The sequence below is a fragment of the Vidua chalybeata genome, chromosome 15, assembly GCF_026979565.1.
Source record: "Vidua chalybeata isolate OUT-0048 chromosome 15, bVidCha1 merged haplotype, whole genome shotgun sequence".
In the NCBI taxonomy this organism is placed as follows: domain Eukaryota; kingdom Metazoa; phylum Chordata; class Aves; order Passeriformes; family Viduidae; genus Vidua; species Vidua chalybeata.
This window is the reverse complement of record NC_071544.1, coordinates 7493975-7514881: the sequence shown is the minus strand read 5'-3', so window position 1 is coordinate 7514881 and position 20907 is coordinate 7493975. Positions and strand designations below refer to the sequence as shown.

General features: G+C 48.9%; 1 protein-coding gene across 2 annotated transcripts in view; it reads right to left on the bottom strand.

The window, feature by feature from the left end:
• SEPTIN8 (septin 8) overlaps window positions 1-20675 on the bottom strand; it is a 34812-nt gene extending 14137 nt beyond the window's left edge. For both annotated transcript variants that reach the window (XM_053956402.1, XM_053956403.1), the window contains exons 1-4: window positions 20571-20675; window positions 4372-4486; window positions 2892-3087; window positions 2044-2230 (exon numbers count right to left, since the gene is read on the bottom strand). In XM_053956402.1, the coding sequence (XP_053812377.1) occupies window positions 2044-2230; window positions 2892-3087; window positions 4372-4486; window positions 20571-20600 (528 nt within the window). In that variant the 5' untranslated portion in view covers window positions 20601-20675. The remainder of the gene's footprint in view (window positions 1-2043; window positions 2231-2891; window positions 3088-4371; window positions 4487-20570) is intronic.
• Between the last annotated feature and the right edge of the window lie 232 nt (window positions 20676-20907).

Here is a 20907-nt window from a genome sequence, read left to right as displayed (position 1 = left end):
GGCTAAAGCAAAGGTGGAACTGAGCCAACAGTGCTACAAACTCCCTGTTAAACCAGTCCCAGAGGCTGAGCAGCAGAGCAGCAAAACACTGCCTCTGATGTCCCTCCATCTCCACAAGCTCCATTCAACTGTAAAACAAGGGCCACACAAAGCTCTCAAGAAGAATGGCAGGTTCAGGTGTGCTCACACAGCAGCAGACACGAGCCAGTGCACATCACCTCTGCTCAGGAACCACCCACTGCTCCCACTGAGGGCAGAGCTGCCTGGGCTTCGCTGACAGCCCCATTCACCCTGCCCACACACCAGCCCCCAGCACAAATGGCTCATCTGGAGTGGGAAAGGGGCACAGCACTGCCGTGCACAAACCCTCAGGGAGCGCCTGGAAAGCACTCCCATGTCCTGGGATGACACCAGTGCAGAAATGCAACATAAATCCCTGATGCCCAGAAAATATCAATGGGCTCCACGTGCTTATTCATTTCCATGTACCCACTTGTGTGAGGCCACCACAGCATGAAATCCAGGATGTTCTCATGCTGTGGTAAGAAGGGAGATGAGAACAAAGGCATAAAATTACTCCAGAGAGGGCTATTAAAGTGGAAATTTGAAAATATAAAAAGTTTGCCTGCACACAAAGTTTTCATCTGTGCACAAGCACAAAAGATTTATTCTGGTACTACCAAAGGACCACATTAAAGGCAACCACAGGGAGATGTGAAAAGCAGGGAATGAGAAGGAAAGTAGAGAAATGCTTTGTGGGACTACCAGCACCAAGGGGAATAGTGCAAAAGCTTTCCTCCAAAAATATTTCTGGGAATATGTAATGCTGGCACTGTACCAAGAGACAAAAGTTTATTAAGGGAAAGTTTTTGGATTCCTGATGAAGTCAGTGTAACAGCCAAAGCTACAAACAGCCCACTGCAATAGGAAGCCAGTGCCTGCTCTGGACTGGGGCCAAGGAAAAGCAGGCCACGAGCCCTAGGTGCAAAGATCAAGCAGCAGAGACTGCAAAGGGGAACTCAACCCAGCAGGAAAGTCCAACAGAGCTGCACGTGAACAACAGCCAGAGAAGAGAGGAGAGTGCTGCCTCAGTCAGGGGATCCCCAGGTCCTGCAGGGTCCCACCTGCCATGCCTGTCCCTCTGCAGGCTGAACAGCATCTGCCACCTAAAAGGAACCGGCTGCTAAAACACTGCTCTGAAAGACAGGAAGTCATTGAGAAGAAAAGCAGAGATTCTGCAGCCACTAGTGACCTTTGAAGCCTCCTGCAGCTCCCTGGAAGCCAGCTGGAACACCCAAAACTATGTCAAACTTGCTCCCAGCTGCAGGAATATAAACAAGTAGTTGGATAGGTAACATCCTGCCCCCTAAGGCAGAATAGCTTATGCACAAAGAAACAACCCCAGCAGACCCTCTCATCACCAACTTTTAGGATTCCTATGACATTGAGAATTCCTCACCATATCTACACTTTAAGAACATACTGTGATCTCCTATCCAGATCACTAGGCACTGCCAGCAGTGACAGCTCACACACACCCTGTGCACCAGCACACACAGACAATGCTGCTCCTCAGCCCTTGTCTCCTCAGCCCTGACCACCACCTTAGGACAACTACAGTTCTGGGGGCTCTCAGCCCCTCTGTTCCTGCTGACAGGTCAGGACAGCAAAGGGGACTCCACAATTTAACTGCTGAAGCTGGAAGGCATCCTCACCTGCACACCCAACAGCTGCAGCTGATGGCTTTGATAACTATCAGCTAATCTGGGTAAGAGTCTTACAGTAGGAGGGACACTGGAATTTACACAACCAAGTGAAAAGCAGGCTTTCCCTGACATTCTTCAGGAAAGTCAGTGAGAAAACAGGCACAGGACCTCAGCAACCCCCAGGCCAGACTAAGCTTTACCACAGTCCTAAGAATGGCTCATCTGCCATGCAGGAAGGAGTCCAGCACTTGCACAGAAGGAACAAAACCTTCCACAAGACAATCAGTACCAGCAGAAGCATTGCAGAAAGAGGGACCCGTAGTCCCCAAGCCCCTACCTTGCTATCCAGCTTCTTCATTGTCACCAGGTCCAGGGACTTGAGCGAGTGCCCGGTGGGGGTGATGAAGTAGAGGCAGACGTGAATCCTTGTGTCGTGGTAGTTGAAGAGAGACCGGCGGATTTTCAGCTCTTCTTGCAAATAGTTTTCAAACTGCGTATCAATGTACTCTACGATTGGCCTGTAACTAAAACCATCCCATTAGCAAACCAGCTAGTGGAGCACAAACCTAAACCATCTAAAGGCTGAAGGAATTCTCCTAGATGTTCCATGATATCACTTAAAAACAAGTTATAAGACTCAAACAATTTAGCTTTACAATGGGAAAAATGTGGTGTTTACACAAAGACCTTATAATCCAAAGGTTGCTGGAGATTCTTGAGGTTGCACTGCAAAGCCTAAGGACAGTGGAGCACAGAAAGATGACTACTTCCCCACAGGAAACTTTGCCCAGATTTCAGGGCTCAGCCATCTGTCTGTAGCAATGCAACATGACCAAGGAGATAGCTTGGAATCCCAGAAAGCCTTTACCTGGGGCTTGAACAAGATGTCTGTGTCGTTAAATGAGACAAATTCAGGACAGGTAATTCCTGACCCTGCTCCGAGGGCAGCTGGTTTACAGCTCATGCTCCTGGAGGACAGCAATCTCTGCTGGAAAGACCTCCTGTGACCTCTCTTTTTGGCTGTTCACCCTCTACCCTTGGTCCCCAGAACCAGAGCCACTACAGGCAGCGACTCTTTTAGCAGAGACACAGACACTCCTGCAGCGCTGCAAGGGGAACTGCAGGCAGTTGATGCCTAAGCACGAGGCAAGCCCAGAAACGCCGAGCAGATGGCACAAGACCTGCCTTTCGTCTTTATTGATCTGATCCCCAAATCCAACTGCATCCACGATGGTCAGCTTCAGGTGGACATTGCTCTCCTGCAGGTCGTAGGTGCGCGGCCGCAAGCGAACCGCGCTCTCGTAGTGACTGGCTTCCTCCGTCTCAAACGTGGTGTTGAAGAGGGTGTTCATCAGCGTGGATTTCCCAATGCCAGTCTCACCTAGGGAGGACAGACCATCAGCTCACTGCAGCGTGAATTTGCCACAGGTACTACTTCAAAGCACATTAATTGGAGAACTGAATTACACCGTGGAAGGTCACCACGAGCTGCTCGGGGACAGACATGCAATTGTCACACAGGTGTCACACAGACAAGTGTCTGCCTTCCTGAAGGTCTCCCATGTTTAATGCAAACAACATAGAGCATTGGGTTTTGTCTCCCAGTATCACACAAAACACAGCAGCACAGCAAAACACACTACTTTCCTTTCCATGACCCCTGACTTTGCTTGGGATTCTGCACTAGAGAAGCCGTGAAGAGGATTTTAGTAGCCACTGAAGGACACCTGGGATGCATCACAAAAACCTCTATCCCTGAATATTTGGCTGACAAGCTGCTTGTGAGCAGAAAGGCTTTGAACTGCTGCTCCTGGTAATGAATCAAGACTGATATTTTCCAGTTTGGCCTAGAATGGGTCTCATTTAAATTCCTTATTCACTACACACAGCCCTATTGGTCATGGGGGTGAAGAGAGGCAAAATCTAAGAAAATAAGCTTCACTGCACACCTATACAAAGCCACAGGAACTGCTGTATTTCTGCTGGTCTAGCAGGTTACAATACTTCAGACCTCATACACCATACAAGAACCAGCCAAAGCAGAAATTATGCTCATCTCATCACTGAAAGGAATTGGTCTCCAGTACTCCAGCCAGCATTGCCTGCTAGATCACATCAATAGCAAAATTAAAAGCCAAGAACAGAATGAGGTTATTTTAAAGTCAGTAAGGAACAGTCACCCTCCCTTTCTGAGCACAGAGATGACCATGCTTCACGCCCACTGACACCTGGAAAGCACTGATTAGGCACAGCTCAGACACAAACCTCTTGTGCCCAGACTTGGGGTGCAGGCTTACACTCAGAAACGACCAAGTTAGCAACAGCAGCTCTCACACGACCCAGGGTGCATCTGATTGTACGTACCTAGACATCATACCCAGCAAAAGCTGCTCATGCCAGCCACCCCACTTAGCATATGGAAACACTTAACTTGCTATATACAGCCTTCCTTTGATCCTTCCTATTGCAAAGCTATTGCAGCAGAGACAATGACCAATACCATGCTGATTACAGAAATTCTCCTGGCTAGACTCGAAGTGTTTTTTAAGAGTTTGGCATTTCTGACATGCTGAAGTCGCTGCCAAGGCTTGTGGCATAAGTAGGACAGTCAATAAAGGCTGGTCCCAGCCTCCCCCCACGCCTGCTTGCAGAGGACTGTGCTCACCCACACAGAGGATGTTGAAGCTGAAGCCTTGTGTGACAGACTTGCTGACCAGCTGATCCGGGAGGCTGTCGAAGCCCACATGGCCCCCCAGGGAAAGGTTCCTCTTCTCTTCATTCTGCCAGGGAGAAGAAGCCAGATTAGCAAACTGCACTGAGATGGCAAATCAGGCTGATGAGACCGAGATCACCCACCCTCCTGGGTACTGCAAAGCCCAGCAGTGCCCCTAAGGGCTTGTGTTTGGCACACCACAGCACAACCCCCCCAACAGCCACCAATGACAGGAAAGAGGGTGTGAAATACTGATCTTCATGGGGAGCTGGGAGAACCAAGCTACCAGGCTCCAAAGTAAACACTAGTGTGAGCTTCAACTACACGCAGCTGGGAGAGATTAGCAAAGGAAAACCAACCACTCATTTCTCTTCGATTTTTTTATATTTTATTTTCTCAAACCCACCAACAGTGAATTCAGCTTGACAGACTGTGCATTTTTCCCGGAGTACTTGTCTTTCCCCCTTTGCTATGGCCACAAGCAGCGAGGTTTGTTCACTCAGGCGCTGGGGGTGCCAGTGGCACAGGCAGGGCAAGGAACCCTCTTGCTTTACCATCTGTGACCACACAGTTTCCACTGTTCCTCTGCTGTTCCTGTTCCTGCCTCCCCCGTGTGCACTTTGCTCTCCCTTCTGTTCCCTCCCTCCCCCACAGAAGCTGATCACCTGTAGAGGCTTTGCTTAGGAGCTAAGACGACAAAATCCAAGGAGACAGCAGCTCTACAATGTGTGCTATACAGAAAGGCAGAGCAGCTATAAAGTCCAGCAAAGAGGAGCTGACAGAAGGCTAATTTCTCTTTCTAGTGGCTAAAACCGCGAAAGTTTTGAATTTTAACAGATGCACACCTCTCTGCACAACTAAGAAATGATGTCTGAACCCAGGAACCAGACCACGATCCCTGGAGCCCCTCAGGCACTCTTACCCACCCATGGAAAAGCAAGGAGACAGGACTTCAGAGAATGAATTGTGATTAATTCATCCTCACAATTTCTTTGGGAATTGACTGTTTTTCTTAATCAGCAGCATATATAGAAGATGGGAAGGAAAAAATGTCTGCCCTTGGTTTGGCTCTGGTTCTTCTGTCTCTTCCTGACAACTGGAATTTAATGTCCCAGCACTAAGACTGAGAGACAAGAGCATCCCTGAGAAGAGTCTAAGCTGCCTGTCAAATTTAAATGAAGTCAAGAGGAAAATAAATTATGTGATAAGCCTTATGCATTGCTCTGTGCCTGCAGCAAGGTTGCTAAACAAAACACAAACCTTTATTCAACTGCATCTTGAGTCAAAGCCTCCTTTAGCTCTGCCTTTGGTAGAACAAATATTCTCAGTCTTGTAAACCATTTAGATCACAAGAACAACTTGTGATCAGCTGAAACAACTTCCATGCCTCACACAAAAACCTTCTGGCTGTTCTGTTCAGCATTTTTTACCCACTTTCAGATTATTTTAGCCCAGTGCTCTCCAAGGGACTCCCTGGACAAAAACACAATTGAATCATCCTGGGCTCCTGTGATCCATCCTATTCTGTCCAATCAGGATCAATCACACTCACTTAGTAGAAAGAGCAATCATTTAAAGTTTCCATGTGTAATTGATGTCAGCAATCAAGGTTTTGAGATGGCCAGAGTTTAGGTGAATTAAAAATAAAAACAGCCCCTAAGACAGGGAGATCTCCAAGTTTAACTCTCTTCCATTCACCTGTCAGTACAGGGGGATGCTACAGCTCAGACCCCAGGACAGAGGGTGTTTTAAAAGTGAATCTGTGCTGCTCCAGCCAGCCGAATGCTGAGCTGTGGGTCTCGCATGGATGGCACAAGCGCACTGGGAAGGGGAGCTCGGGACACGGACACGTGTGTGCTGGGCAGAGACTCAGAGCTGACCAGGTCTGGTTCTGCCCAGAGATGTCACAAGAGGTCTGGTTCTGCCCAGAGGCTGCCACAAGGCACAGGAAGCCACTGCAGGCACCAGTTGAGCTCGGGGGGCTTTCTCAGGCTCTCAGCCCAATCTCTCAGCCCCCGCTTCTCATCCTCCCCGTGTCCCTCTGAGCCACCACTTCACAGAGCTTAAAATGCCAGTTCCCAGCACTGCAATGCGGTGACAGCCGGGCAAGCTGTTCCCACAGAAAGCCACTGGGTTTGACGGTTACACTTTGTGTCTTTTCATTTTACATAATAAACAAAAACAAGCAAACAAAAACACAAACCAGAAGCCTGGAATGACATTTTGGATGGGAAATAAATAAAGGCTGCCGATGGCTATGATTAGGCTGAAAGTGCCTGAAGCTGGGAGGAGGTTTCCAGGCAACAGGCAGCACCAATGCTCGAGATTTTAAAATAGGCTCCAGCTCAGCAAGGCTGCATTTAAATAGGCTCCAGCCAGGCAAAGCTGCATTGAGAACTCAGTCATGCCTTGGCTGCAGGATACCCAAATGCATCCACACAGGGCTTCTTCTCTTTTTTTTTTGGCACTCAGTCGCTGTTCACTACAGGACAGGAATACACCTACTCAGAAGTGCTCGCCATCTCTCAAAGCTGTTAAATCAATGAGCCAAACTTCAGTGGAATAATTTTGCCAGTGACTTTGAAATGCAGTTTCCTTTATTTCTGTAAGCAGCAGAAATAACCTGGTTCGAGTTCAAGGCACTGCTGATACCAAAGCAGAAAACCATTTTCTGTGCTTGCAGTGTGTTCAGCTGTCATTCAGCTCCAAAGGGATTTTGCTGTGTTAGGATAAACAATGGCAACAGCTGTTGGGAAGTAGGAAGACTAAGAAAATAAAGAAAGGGGGGAAAAAGTTTTCACAGTTTTATTCTTTGCCTCCAATCCATTGAGCTTGGAAACCTGACAGCCTTGTGAATATAACTTGTGGAGTTTGGTGTGTGGACCTGTGCTGGATACCCTGATGAGCAGCCCCAAATGACCAGCCCTTTTGGCCAGCTCCCACATGCCAGGGTGGCCCAAGGACAGCCTGAAAGTTCACCTGCTAGGGAAGACAAGGTCACACTCCAAATAGAACCCCTTCCAGCAGAAGCAGCCAGCCTGCCACACTCAGCATAAATAATCAATCCAGAACACAAATGCTGCAATAAGTGAGGGCAGCACTAATGCAGCAAAGTAGGGGGGTTTTGTTTGTGCTTTAGTTTGTTTTAAACAAAAGCTAAGGATTTCAGTAGAGCTTTCTCCATACTTTTACCAGCAATGAGACAGCCTTGCAGGATAGGAGCTGGGCAGGTCATACAGCAGAGCCAGCTGGGATCAGTCATGGCAAGAGCCAGGCAGGAACACAGCCCTGCCCTTTCCAGTTGCACTGGTCCCTGCACACTCCTACCTGCAACACTCCTACCCTCCACAGCACTCAGTGTGAACGAGGTCCCTCCATCTCACAGCCTGTAGAGACAACTCTGCTGCCTCTTACCTGGCAGGACCGCATCCTGGGGCTGCAAACAACCACAAGGCAGCCAACCTTTCCTGAAGCCCATTTCATCATTACACAACATGACAATTAAGAGTCTGCAATGGCTCCAGGTGGCAACTCTCACCTGAAATAGCAACTGCAGCCCTGAACATCCCTTCTTGACTCATTAATAACATCCTATGATAGAGCAGCTGCCAGGGTTTTACTTGCAGTCTTTGAACATGCTCTTCAAACATTTCTGTGCCTTGAGCTGACTTGAAGCAGAGAGCCAAGGGGATAAATCATATTTTGAATCTGGAATTTTGTGGGAAATGAAAGATTCATCATAAGGTCAGAGCAGAACTTATGTATTTCCAAGTCCCAAGACCTTACATTTTCACAAATGTTCTGTCCAGGCAACAGGGACAGAAATGGCATCTAGGGGCATGGCCACAGGAACAACAGCCATCCCAGAGGGATGTATCAGGTATCTTATGTATCTTTACCTCTGATTCGACAGCAACACCACAGAACTCTTTTCTTAGCATGCAGCAGAAAGACAGACATGTCCTTGGTAGCACAGATGGACACATTTAGCTGAGCAGCACAAGAACTGAAGTGAAACCTCCAACCACAGTGCTTGAAATGCACTGCAATGCATCAGGCACCCTGGCTCCTGGACACACCCTGCTGGAGGCTGAGCATGCATTTGGGATGCACAATGGCACACCAGCCCATTCCTGTGGCCACACCAGCACAGAGCTGCCCAGGGAACCAAAAAGTGCTCTTCAAACCCACAGCAGCTCGCGAGCCCCTCCCCAGCAGGGTCGCCAAGGCCGTGCCCTGCGGCAGGACGGCAGGGCTGGCAGGCAGAGGAGCAGTACTGCTGCGGGCAGCTGGCCACACACCACAGCCACTGCAGATGATGTGTTATTTGGCCCTTTACTGCAAGTCAAACAAGAAAAGGCAGCAGAGAAACACAATCAGAGAGACCAAATCCAGATCCCCATAAGAGGATCAACACAGCATCGCATACTAATTTGGCTCTTCTTCATAGACAGTGATAAAAGAAACCTGTGAGAAGTGCACAGGCTACAGCTTCAAACTGTGAGCCTATGATTCTTCAAAAAATAAAAATCTGATCACAGTTTCTCTTCATGCTTCACCTCCAAATTAGCATCAGTTACTCTGCGTCATTACATTTTTTCAGCAGCTTGTTCCAGGAAAAGTGGTTTTACCACTGCCTGCACAACCCAGGGGAATGTCAGCAGTAGGACCAGTTCCATGTTCAGCTGCCCCTCAGCTGCAGTGTTCCTAGCTGGGGCTCCTGGTGCAGAGCAGAGCAGCTGACTGCTTTGACATGTGCTGCCCCTGCTTCCTTTGCTTTCACCAGGAGCACTATAAACAGAGTGCACCTTGTATAGAGAAGATCATTCTGATATCAGTTGGTTAAAAAATAAGTATCTCTAGAAATATCATTTTCCAATTAGTCCCACCACAAAATTCTCCTTAGTGACATATGCTTGTGTTTCCTGCTTGAGACAACCCTCGGGCTTTTTTTCCTGAATGATGCAGGTGAAAGCATATGGGTAAACAAAAGCGTAATTGAATGCCACAATCATAAATGGTGATAATTTTTTTTTTAATGGTGAACCTGGCATGATGGGACTTGTAATGTAAACTCTGAGCCCTGCTTCATCAGCGTACAAGCAACTGGTTGAATAAAATTAAGAGGGAAAACAAACCACCACATGGTTTAGCTGATAAACAGTGATGACTCCTGGATGTTTACCCTGAGGGACGACACAGAACTTTTCTGTATCTGAGCTGCCCCTTCCCATTTCTACAGCACAACAAAACATAAGTGAAAAGATGAACAGCTGACATTTTCCAAGGCCAAACAGCAAAGACCTACAGGGAGAGAAGGAAGGAAATTGAGTTTTCTCTCCTTTCTGCTACATGAATAGAGCTTACACTTGAGCAGTGACCTTCAAGCCAAAGGTGTCTGCTGCTCCCAAACGCTGCCTCCAGTACCTCTGTATCACCAGCCCGGGATCTGTGGCCAGGCTGCAGCTCTCCACATGCCAGCCCCACACAGGGGCTTATGTCTTCCAAGAGTTCACTAGGCAGCTGTATTTCAGGTCCTTCTCTTCCCAGAGTTTTCCCATTTACATTTTACATACACAGTTAGAAAACACAAAGAGGCAACAACATGGCATCTGCATGGCGCTTTTCAACAGCACTTCAATTCCCTCTACTGAGGCAGCCTTTTGTTTCTAAATTCCTCAATCCTGGATGTCACCTTGACCTTACACCACGACAAATCCTCCAGTGCTTTGCAGCCTGGGTCACACCCATGCCTTGCAGCAGGTCTGTGGCACTGGCTATTCCCAGGGGAGCATTGCTTTGCCCTGCAGGGAACACGTGGACACAGATCCTCTCCCCTCCGATTTATAGTCAAATCAAAACAGAAGGAAAAACCAGAGCTAGCAGATTGCAGGTTCCCAAGCAGAGTGAGTCAGAGAGCAGCAGGAGGAAGAGCAGGGAGGGCTCCCAAACCCTGCACAGCCACAGTGTGCTGCAGAGCTCCGAGGGGCTGGCACCCGGCACAGCTGGGCACTGCTGCTGGGCACAAAACAATGACTTCACCCTCTTGATGCCCCATCCACAATCCACAACAGTGTGTGCAACACAAAGATTAATACATGCACCAGTGGCGTTTGTAGGACGCTATTCCCTTGTCTCCTGCATGGAAAGACATGGGATCAGGAAATCATTCCATCCTGATGCAGGGAGTCTTATTTTGCAACTGAGCAGAGAAAGGACTGAGTGATAGCTGGCTGTTTGTCCAACCCAAGCAGGGCAAGCTGGTCCCAGGTACAGGCTCATGTGTGCTGGCACCACAGCAGCTGCCGTGCCAGCTGCAGGCACTGCCTGGCCCCTCTCAGGCTGGGCACTTTGGGCAGCAGCTCCAAAAACCATGAAACAGAGAGGGGCTGCTTCAGAGTCCAGCACATGCAGGTCCCTCACCCAACCCCACAACCACCCCCAAATGCCCACCACTGCAAGATTCCTTACAAAGGCACTTGCAGTTATCATCATTTCACAAGTACACTGAGTCATGGAGCAGTTGAGTACTTGCCTAGAGACCATTGGGCAAACAGTGTCAGAAGCCAAATTCAGCTTCTTTGTCCAAGCAGGCACTCCCTGGGGCTTGGCCCAGCTTCTGGATCAATGCAGAAAAATTTGACAAATTACCTCTCTCTGGAGAATCTCTCCATCTCTGAATGCTGGTTCAATAAATGCCACTTAACATTTGCAAAGCGACAGCAGTGAGTACGGACTCATGTTTCCGTGAAGAAAATACCTCTTTTGCTTAGCTCAGACCTGAGGGGCAGTTAACAGCACCACCACACCCCACATAAGAAAAACACCTCTGTGGTGTGAGCAACATTCAAAACACTCACTAACACACATGAAAACATTACCTGTCTTGTACTCACAGGCTAATGACTATTAGATATACAAGAGCACCAGTGAATGAGATTGCACTTTCCAGCCTATTAAGCAGAAGGAGATGGTCCAAGAGAGGTAATGAGACCAGATTTGACAGTGAGAGGATTCTGAGCATAGTAAGTCTTAACAGGGGACTCAACAGAGGTGGAGTAGGAGTGACCTTGTGGGTGCCTTTGGCGCTGGAGACAAAATGAAGCACACTCAGCTGGGGCTGGCCAGTGGATTGTCACATCTAAATGGCACCTAATCTCAAGGAGATTTGCAAAGTGCAAGCACACAGCCAGTTCTGAAGGTTTTCAGTTAATCTCAAGCATGGGCTTAGAATTTCAGATCCCCATTGTGGAACACTTAATAACAGGCTGGGGAACAAAGAAAGGAAGAAAAAACAAGCCCACAGATGTGGGGTTTCTGCTGATTTACCACTTGTCTTACAATACCAACAATAGAAGATGAAGAGCTTCATCTTCTCTGCTGCCTCCTGCCTGCTCTGGTGGTGGTACATGGTCAGTCAACCAGGATGCACCCGAGACCCTGAGCCTTCTATACCTGTGCAGGGAGCGCAACTGTCATTTTTCGCAGCTGTAGCAACCCTAAAGAGCTGTAAAAGGTAACTTGGTGATGCCTAGCACTGCTCTTCCCTCCAGCAATGGCAGGGCAGTGCCTTCCCTTCCATCTGTTTTCCAACACACAGCAGCACAGCCACATCTAAGCCAGCTCTCTGTGCGTGGGACGCTGTGCCAGCCAGCCATCTCCAGTTGCTGCATGCTCACAATAAGCTTCCAGCCTACACTGGAGTCCCCCCAAAAAACCTCACACTAAACCAACACTATTCCCAGCCCCCCTCCCCGTTAAACCGCTCTTCTAAGAATGCCAAGAATTTTCCCAGACACTCAAGCCTTTATTCATATCCCTCCTGGCTCCCAGCTGCACTGCAGGCAGGCAAAAACATCACTGAAGAAACCACATATGGAGTCACCACCAAGACATGCCAAGTAAAAATCAGAGCCACTTTATATTACAGAAGCAAGAAGGGTCAAGAGCTGAGGCTCTTGCCTTTAACTTCTGGACCCATTTTTAAGAGCTATTCACAAACTTTAAGACCAGCAAGTGACCAGTGAGTGCGTTGTGAAGTGCAATGCTCAGCACCTATGGAACAAATATTTCAAAATATCACTGGGCCAGTGCCAAGGTTGCACAATGTCCCACGTGCCCCAGGGCAGTCTCGGGGCAGCAAAGGCTCTGCAGCGCTGAACACACACTGCAGCCTCCTCCCTTAAGTAGGTGGACAGGGATTTCAGGGAGCAAGCCAAGCTCCTTTGAAGGGAAGAACTCCTTAGGCAAACTCCTTAACTGGCTTCCTGTACCCCCGGCTGGTGCCAGGCCGCTGTGGATTCCTGCGGCACACACACCTCTGCTGTACCCGGCAGGCAGCCCGCAGCAGGGACCCGCAGCCTGCCCGCTCCTTCCACCCTGAGCACGCGGCTGAGCTCAGGGCACTGCCTTCGGCTTCACTTCAGCCCCAGCAGCTCTTCCTCCTTCAGAAAAACACCACCAACCACAGAACACAAAAATCCTACACGCATCTACAGAATCAAATGGCACAGGCTTAAAACATCAGTTTTTGCTGATGCTCAAAGCCAAGTCTCAAGGGAGAGTAAAGCTCCTCATCTTCTTATACCACACACATCCAAGTTGATCCATTCACAACCTGTGAATGCAACATCAGTTTTAATTTTCTGCAAACAAACTGACTGTTTCTGGCTTAAATTCCTCTCTTTTTTTCACCACAAACAAAATTCCCACATGCTTCTTTTCTTAACCTGTTATTTAGTGATTTCCCTATAACATTTATAAAGCCTAATTAATTAATTGTGAGGTTTTCCTTAATCAAGAGAGGATTAAATGGGCATTTTGCCTCTATCACAAGTCCTGGATGAGAGTATACAATAGAGCAAAGCAGGATTTACCAGGCATTATGCATAGAGTGTTTTGCAAACATGAAGGCTGCCTTTGAGAATAAGGAAAGTTGGTTAAAAATAAAGCAAGCTATGGAACCAAAAATGAAAGACATTTCCTCCAAAATGACCTTAAAGGATGAGAAAGTTCAGCTTCTCGGCAGCCTGAGAATTCCATCCCCCATAAGCTATTCAAAACCAAGGAAAGTCCAAAACACAAATGAAACTTTTTAAACAGACTGAAAAAAAAAAAGATCCTGAAATACAAACAACGCCAATGAACACTGCCCTAGTTAGTTTCTTTTTAAAATTATTGATTCAGAAGCTGCTGAGGCTTTTCATTTAATGGACCTCCCAATTAACCCTGTCAAGAGTCTAATCTTAGCACCTTATCTAGTACAGACTTTCTCCAAGTTCACCCAAGGCAGCGATGATGCATTCCCAGTTTACTCAGCTGCTCTAAGCTGAGGAATCTCTTTGGTTTCCCAGCATCCTTCCACGAGGAAGAGGAGACACTTGGCAAACACAAGTGGCTGTGGGACAACGCCAGGAGATAAACTGAGTGCCTACCCTTAAGGACTGGAATGAAAAAGGTTTGGAGCAGTTCAAAAGAAGTGTGGAAGAAGGGAAAAAGGATCTGGATCCCCATCACTCCAAACAAGCCACCCTCGATAGCAGTCACCAAGATTATTTGCTTTAGTTACCACTTAAAATAAACATGACTAATTCCCACATACATTTCCAGAATTTATTGCCTAATTACAATAAATACTATTTTCCAGTATATTTTTAGAGCACGGAACAGAGATATAATGGGAACCCAAGAGCTTTTGGTCACCACTGTATGCTGTTTCCCAGTTTGCCTTATGCAACCATCCCACAGCAACTCCACCACCAGATCTTCCAGCTACTGACCGTATCTTGTAATAATGCCTGGAAGACACTAGAAAGAGAATATCCCACAATATACCACAGCAACTCAGCTCCTCTGAGGGCTACACCAGAGTCATCATAATAATAGGATATATAGCAGTCAGCTTATTGCTAACACATGCCTCCAGAAAGCCTCTGAATGTATTAGCACAGAATGCCTTTAATCTGAAGAATCAAGGCAGTGGAAAAAAGGAAAACAAAACCTCTATTTGAAAAATACTTTTAGCAAAAAGATAAGCTGAAAGGACTATTTGTTCTGTATGAAAATACAGAATAAATCTATATTTGGAAGCACCTTTGCTGCAGAAAAAGGGAAGGGGAACGTTGCTGGGAGGCCAGCTGCCACCTTCCTCAGGCAGCCTTTTCCTGTGCACAGCTGAAAGCCAGGATCAGTGCGGCTCAGGAGGGAAGGCTGCTGTAAGCAGGGTCTGGAGCAGAGACCTGGCAATGCCCTCCTGCCCCCAGCTGCCCCCACAGCCCGGGCACCCCAGGAATGCACACACTGTGCCACACAGCGGGGATGGTCTCCTCTCCCAGCAACACGCCTGAGGACGGCAGGGAGAGCCTGGCAGACACGGGAAGGTTCCATTTTCCAGCATCACCACCAGCTCTGGGAACACGCTGCACGGCAGCCACAGCTGAAGGCATGCCTGTACAGCCCAGAGCAGGAGCTGAGGGCTGAGCCTGCCTCTGTTACAGCCAGAGCCAGCTGAAGCACCGGCTGCCTGTGGGGGACTTGATGCATTCCCCACATGTTTCCTTGCACACGGAATGCAGACTCATCACAGCATCGCATGCAATGGTGATGGGAGAACCCCAACCCTCGGATGGAAACCCAGCCCAGGCTCTCTGGCTCCACAGCTCCCTGGGACAGTCTGGGTTTGAGGCGGTGCAGCCACAGAGGGCAAGAGCCCCGAGACAGGGCGCTCGATGGGAACCTTGCTCGAGCTGTCTGACATCCCCGGAATTTCATGCCTGTGGGAGACAGACACTTTTCGGTTTCACAAAGGAATCTAAACTTCTACAAGTGGTGCCTTCACAGCCCTGACCTGGTCAGCCACAAGCCGAGAGCGGCGATTAGGGCTGTGTCCAAGAATCCTGTGGTTCTGACTGACACCACTCCTCTCTGAAAGTCTCCCATCACCCCATTTGGAGGATGCTGATTCCCTGTCTGGGTTTATCTTCTGCATCCCAATGTCACCAGCTGGATGAGCATGGCTGCTTATGCCAGAGAAGAGGCTCTGGAAGGAAAGCACGTGGCTGGGACTGAGGACAAAGAGCACTTTCAGGATTTTTTTTTCACTTGGGCTACTCTAGGAGAAGAGGTGGGCTCTCTTAGCTGTCTGACACTTTTACAATACGTGAATACAAATGCAATGCTTCAGATATAAACCCAGAGCTTGCTGCAGCTATGCAGATGTGGGGAAGAGGAGAAACAAGCAGATTCTGCATAAACACAAGGCCTACCTCAACAAAACAATACAGGACAGGACAGTGTTATTTCCAAAGGCTGCACAAACAGGGCAGCTTCTCCCATCACAGCCTGAAGTATGTTGAAAACATTCTGAATAATCAAAACTAATCTCATAAACGTGCCTTTACCCTACACAGGTGGGATGAAGCATGCAGCATGCCCACGCCCTGCACGTCTCCCTCAGTCCCATCACCTCCCAAATTCCTCCTCTTAATTGCACAACCCAGGAAAAGCCAATTCAGCATCATGCCAGTTTCTCCCCTCCCAAGCTCCGAGCCAAAGGAGCTCGAGAAGGAAAGGAGATGAGCGTGACTGTTGCTCCTGCAGACAGAAAAACAGCCCAGTGATGGGGCCCTTGGCTTGCACAGTGGTGCCTTGAGATGACAGGACTGGGGACAGCGGGGGCACTCAGAGACAGGGCTCTGCCTCTCCCTGCAGCTGGAGACAGCACTGGTATTCTGCCACAGAAGATAATATTTAGGGAGCTTCTGGCCTTCCAGCAACTCTGGGGACTGGCTGACAGCTGCCACCACAGCACAGACGACAAGCCCTGACACCGTGCCGGCCTCCTGAAAGGGAATTATTCTTCAGGCTCTCATTTGTTTTGCCGGTGCTGAGGGCACACGCGGCCTCAGCCTCTGCCAGCTCACGTCCTTCCACCCACTGCCTCAGCACTCACTGCAGTTATGAGCGGTTCGAGCTCTGGAGCTCCCACGCAGAACAACATGTTGCATCTCAGCTGCAGGAGGAAGAGACACCCCGGATTCACCAGCAGTGACAGCACCACAGCGGGGAAGAGAAAAAAAAAGCCCAAAAACCATCTTATTCTGGGCAACATTTGTACCCAGCGCATACATTGACAGTAAGTGTTTAACTGCCATGGGCTGCGGTTGAGTTAATTGATTCTGTGGTTGAGGCAGTCAGAGCTGGCTTCCTGCATGAGGACAGGCAAAATTCCAGGGGAGGGATCGCAGGCTTGGAGATGCAACCACCAATTTGTCCCCTCCAGTGGAAGGCCATTTTCTGCATCGTTCCTTCCCAAAAAAGCATACGCTACAGGCAGAAGAGCTGGCCAGCGCAGGGGGGAAAAGGGCTGCTCCTGCTGGGCTGGCTTTCTGGTGCCTGCTACCAGCTTGGAGAAAAATCTGTCACTTGTGCTCCACACTGCATGGGGGACCACTTGAGTTTTTCCAGGCAAAAGGTAAAATAACTGAATAGCAGAAACAGACAAAGAGATTTAATACTGGAACTTCCAAATGGTGCCAACTGCCTGGGCGAAAAAGAGAGCAGAGGGAATGTCTGAATTCAAATCAACCCCGTTTTCCACTGGAATTGAGCCATGGAAAGGTTTTCCTTGGGAGTTTATTTAGAAGAAAATGTAAGCCTGCGCTTAGGACCTGCAGCGGTAAGACTTCACAGAGCTGTTCTCAGCTCACTCCTCAAGCCCATCTTTCATGGACTAAGGCATCCTGCTGGCCCCTACAGAGAAGAGTGGGTTTAGGCTGTGCAGTCATTAAGTGAACCCCGAGCTTACAGAAAGCAGCAGCAGCACATGAAGTCTATCACAATGGCAGTTGTGGCAGGAACAGGCACCATCCAAAGGTTCCTCTCCTCCCACAGAGCTGGGAGCAGGTGACAAGAAGGCAGTGGTGTGTAAACAGGTAGCACTCACAGCTGACAAACTTGCCAGATCCTCCCCAAGCTCAGCAACTCTCTGCGAGAAAGCAAATCCCATCATCCATTTACAGCAAAGAAATTGCTCTTCAGCTTTCCTCTGTATGAAGTGGTGTTTTTTCTGCAAGATCTTCTAAGGGACATTAATTTATCATAAAGCTGCCAGTACCAGCCTAGCTGTCAATCACTTTCATGAAGGGAAATCTCAGGATTGCATTTGGACAGCTGTCCCCAGCCACAGCTCACACACTGCCAGGTACATATGTCCAGTGCTCTCTGCCCCTGAGCATCAATGTTCACACATCCCTGTCCATGCAGGCAGTCACAGTGTCCACACACAGCAATCAAACAAAGTTAGTTTTTCACATTAAACTCCTATCTGAGCCCAACCCTAACACTGAGGACACCTGCTTCTTCTCACAGAACTGCTCAGTTTGGAGCCCACTGCCTTTGCACCACCATGTCAGGCTGTGGGTTAGTGCAGATAGTTAACCAGCAGCATTTTGTGAGGTCAGTGTGTTTTATTTAAAAAGAGAGAAAACAAGATTTGGGAAAGCAGAAGTCTTACAGTCTCAGTCTCACATCTCATCCCATTTATTTTCCACTGCATCTCCAGTCACTTCTCTGTCACTTTTTCTCCTTCCAGCTTTTCCAAGCTTCTTCAGAGCTTCTGCATTTCAAGCACCTTCTGGCTTCCACTTGCACGAGGCGGTTGGGCTGTTTCCCACTCAACATCCCAACATCCTTGCTAATACTGCTAGTGTCTGCTCCAGTGCAGTCACATGTGCTAACTCAGCACTGCCCAGCCCAGGCAATGGAGAAACTATGAGCTTTAATGACAAAATAAAAGTATTTCATAAATTAACCAAACTTTATCAGCTCTCCTTCCACCCTGATGGTGAGCAGCCCCAGAAGTGATGCCTGCAGCCCAAGCCCTGAACACAGCTGTGGCTACCAGAGCAGATGAGCACAAAACTTCAGTCTCCAGGGCTTGAAGCAAATCTCTCTCACAACACAAAAACAAAGGTGGTGTTGAGCACCACTGGTGTGATCCTGCTGTATCAGAGGCAGCTTTCCATGGGTGAGCTTCCTTTCATTTGTTTTTGTTGGTCATTTCCAACAGCAGCACTTGAAAGGAACTTTATTGTGCTGGAGACAGAGGCAATCTGGAGGACTGTACAAGGGAAGCGTGCATCTGGGGAGTTTTCAAAACACATTATCCAAACCTAAGGGTCACTACATTCCAGAATATCATTGTCAGCTGGACACCTATAAATAGCTTCACCAGTCACGACCCATTGTCTATCTCCCCTACTTCAGAGGCTTTTTCAGCATTACTTCCTACAGCAAATACAAACAGCTGGTAAAAATAAGTGGATTTATCATCACCTTTGCTTGGCAGTGACAAGCTACTCCCACATGGACTTCATGCTCAGGAAGCTGAGGTATGGTAATCTAAAATGGCAACAAGAAACCTGTAAGCCCTGAAGAAAGAACATCTCAGAATACCTGAATCATGAGGTTTCCATGATGCTGCTGGAGGAGCAACGGCTGAGATGCAAGCTAGGGGTAAGGGAAACAGCAGCTGGCACAAACATCTGCCCCACACCAAATGGAAATGAGATGGTGCTCTCCTACCCACCTCCACCAGATCCATGGTTCCAAGCAAAAGGCAAACTGAGACTGTCAGATCTACTACACCTGTAAATCCCTATAAACCCATCCCTGCTCACTGCACAAAGCAATCAGATTTCTTCCTAATGGAGGTGGAAACTCAAGCCATGCTGGAGCCCAGCCATTTCCCTTTGGTGCCCAAATAAGAGCCAAACATCTTCAGAAGGACTTTTTTCCCCTTTCTTTTTTTTAAATCAAAGTGACAGAGTATTGATGTAAGTACACACACACAAAAAAAACCAAGTTAATTTAATTTTCTCCAGAACTAGGCAATAATTTAGGTTCCTGTAACACCTATCAAAACCTGCACAGGCAACAGCAGGCACACTAAATTAATGTTAAAAGTATTTTTATATTATACAAATGCAGAAAGAATTGCAGTGAGAGAGCCTTGGTGTTTTCAATCTCTGCCACTGTAATTACCTTAATCTACTCCTCCCAGAGCCTAGAAACATTAGCTTTCTTAAATAAGAGCCCCAGTTCAATCCTCCTTTTTGCAGGTTTTAAGTAAGTTACAATCTTGAAAAGTCATTCCTGAATTGGAAACTTTTGGGCCAGGATTCAAAGAAATGAAGCAGGGTTTGAGATCCTTGGCAAAAAGTAGCTTACAGAGAAAACAGTAGCAGGGACTTGTTTGTGCTCAGAGGGCATGCCTATAATTCAGACAGCCACCACTGCTGTTCCCATTTATTGTAATATCACAGCAGACTATTTTGACTTTGGAGAGCTATGCTATTTAATGAGGTAAAAATGTTTTTAGCTCTGAGAGCGTACAAGACACACCAAGCTATTTAACGAGAACAGCCCTTCCAACAACAACAACAACAAAAAATTCAAGCAGTAGACAAAGAATAGTTTTGGGCCGACAGATTTTAGCCAAATTGACTTCCGATAGCAGTTATACAACATGTGAGCTGCAGAGAGGCGGCAGTGCACGGGTCACGCTCCATATTTGCTGTACAGCATTCCTCATACATTGGCTCAGAGAGCAGCCAGTCTCAAGGGTTTGCTTTACCCGTGTTTAAATCAGCGTGTCTCTCCCTGTATTGTATACACACCGCTAAGTTACTACTGCAGAGTGTTTGGATACCAGCGGTATGTAAACAATTGGTATTTGGGGAGGTCTGGCCCCATTTCCTGCCGCCTGTCTTTGCGGGGTGATGCGTGCCTGCAGACACACGGGTCCCGGATACCCTTTACGAGCACCCTGGGCATCCCGGCCGGACTCCCCCAACGTGGCGGCGCCGGTGCCAGCACCAGAGGCGGCTGCGAGGCCCCGAACCCTTCACCCGCTGCTCCCTCGGCCCACGGCGCGGGCAGGACCTTCCCGCAAGGACTTTCCCCGCGCCCGCCGCGGGCACCGGCATCGCCCCGCTCCCTCCCGTGCTGCCGCCGGGGCAGCGGCTGCGCATCCCCCGCGGTGCCCCGGACCCACCACCCACCGCCGCGTTATCCCCCCGCATCCGAGCGGCAAAGAAAGCCCAAGTTGTGCGGCCGAGGAGAGGCGCGTACGAGAGCGGGGCGGTGCTCACCGAGAAGCGCTCCAGGTCGGTGGCGGCCATGGCCGGGGCTGGCGCGGCTCCGGCGGCGGGAGCGCTGCTGCCGCTGCCCGCCGCGAGTGGCTGCGGCTGAATGGATCCAATATGGCCACTTCCTGGAAACTCCCTCCGCCCGCCGCAGGCGCCGCCCGCCCGCCGGACCGGGGAACCGAGGGGACGGGCACCGCCGGGGCGGGGCCGGGCCGGGCCGGGCCAGCCTTCTCTCGGCCGGCGGGGCGGTCCGGCCGCCCGCAGCACGGCGGGGAGTGGAACTGGGGAGCGGCGGTCGGGCTGCCCCGGAGGGCTTCACGGCCCTTGCCGGGGGTCAGTG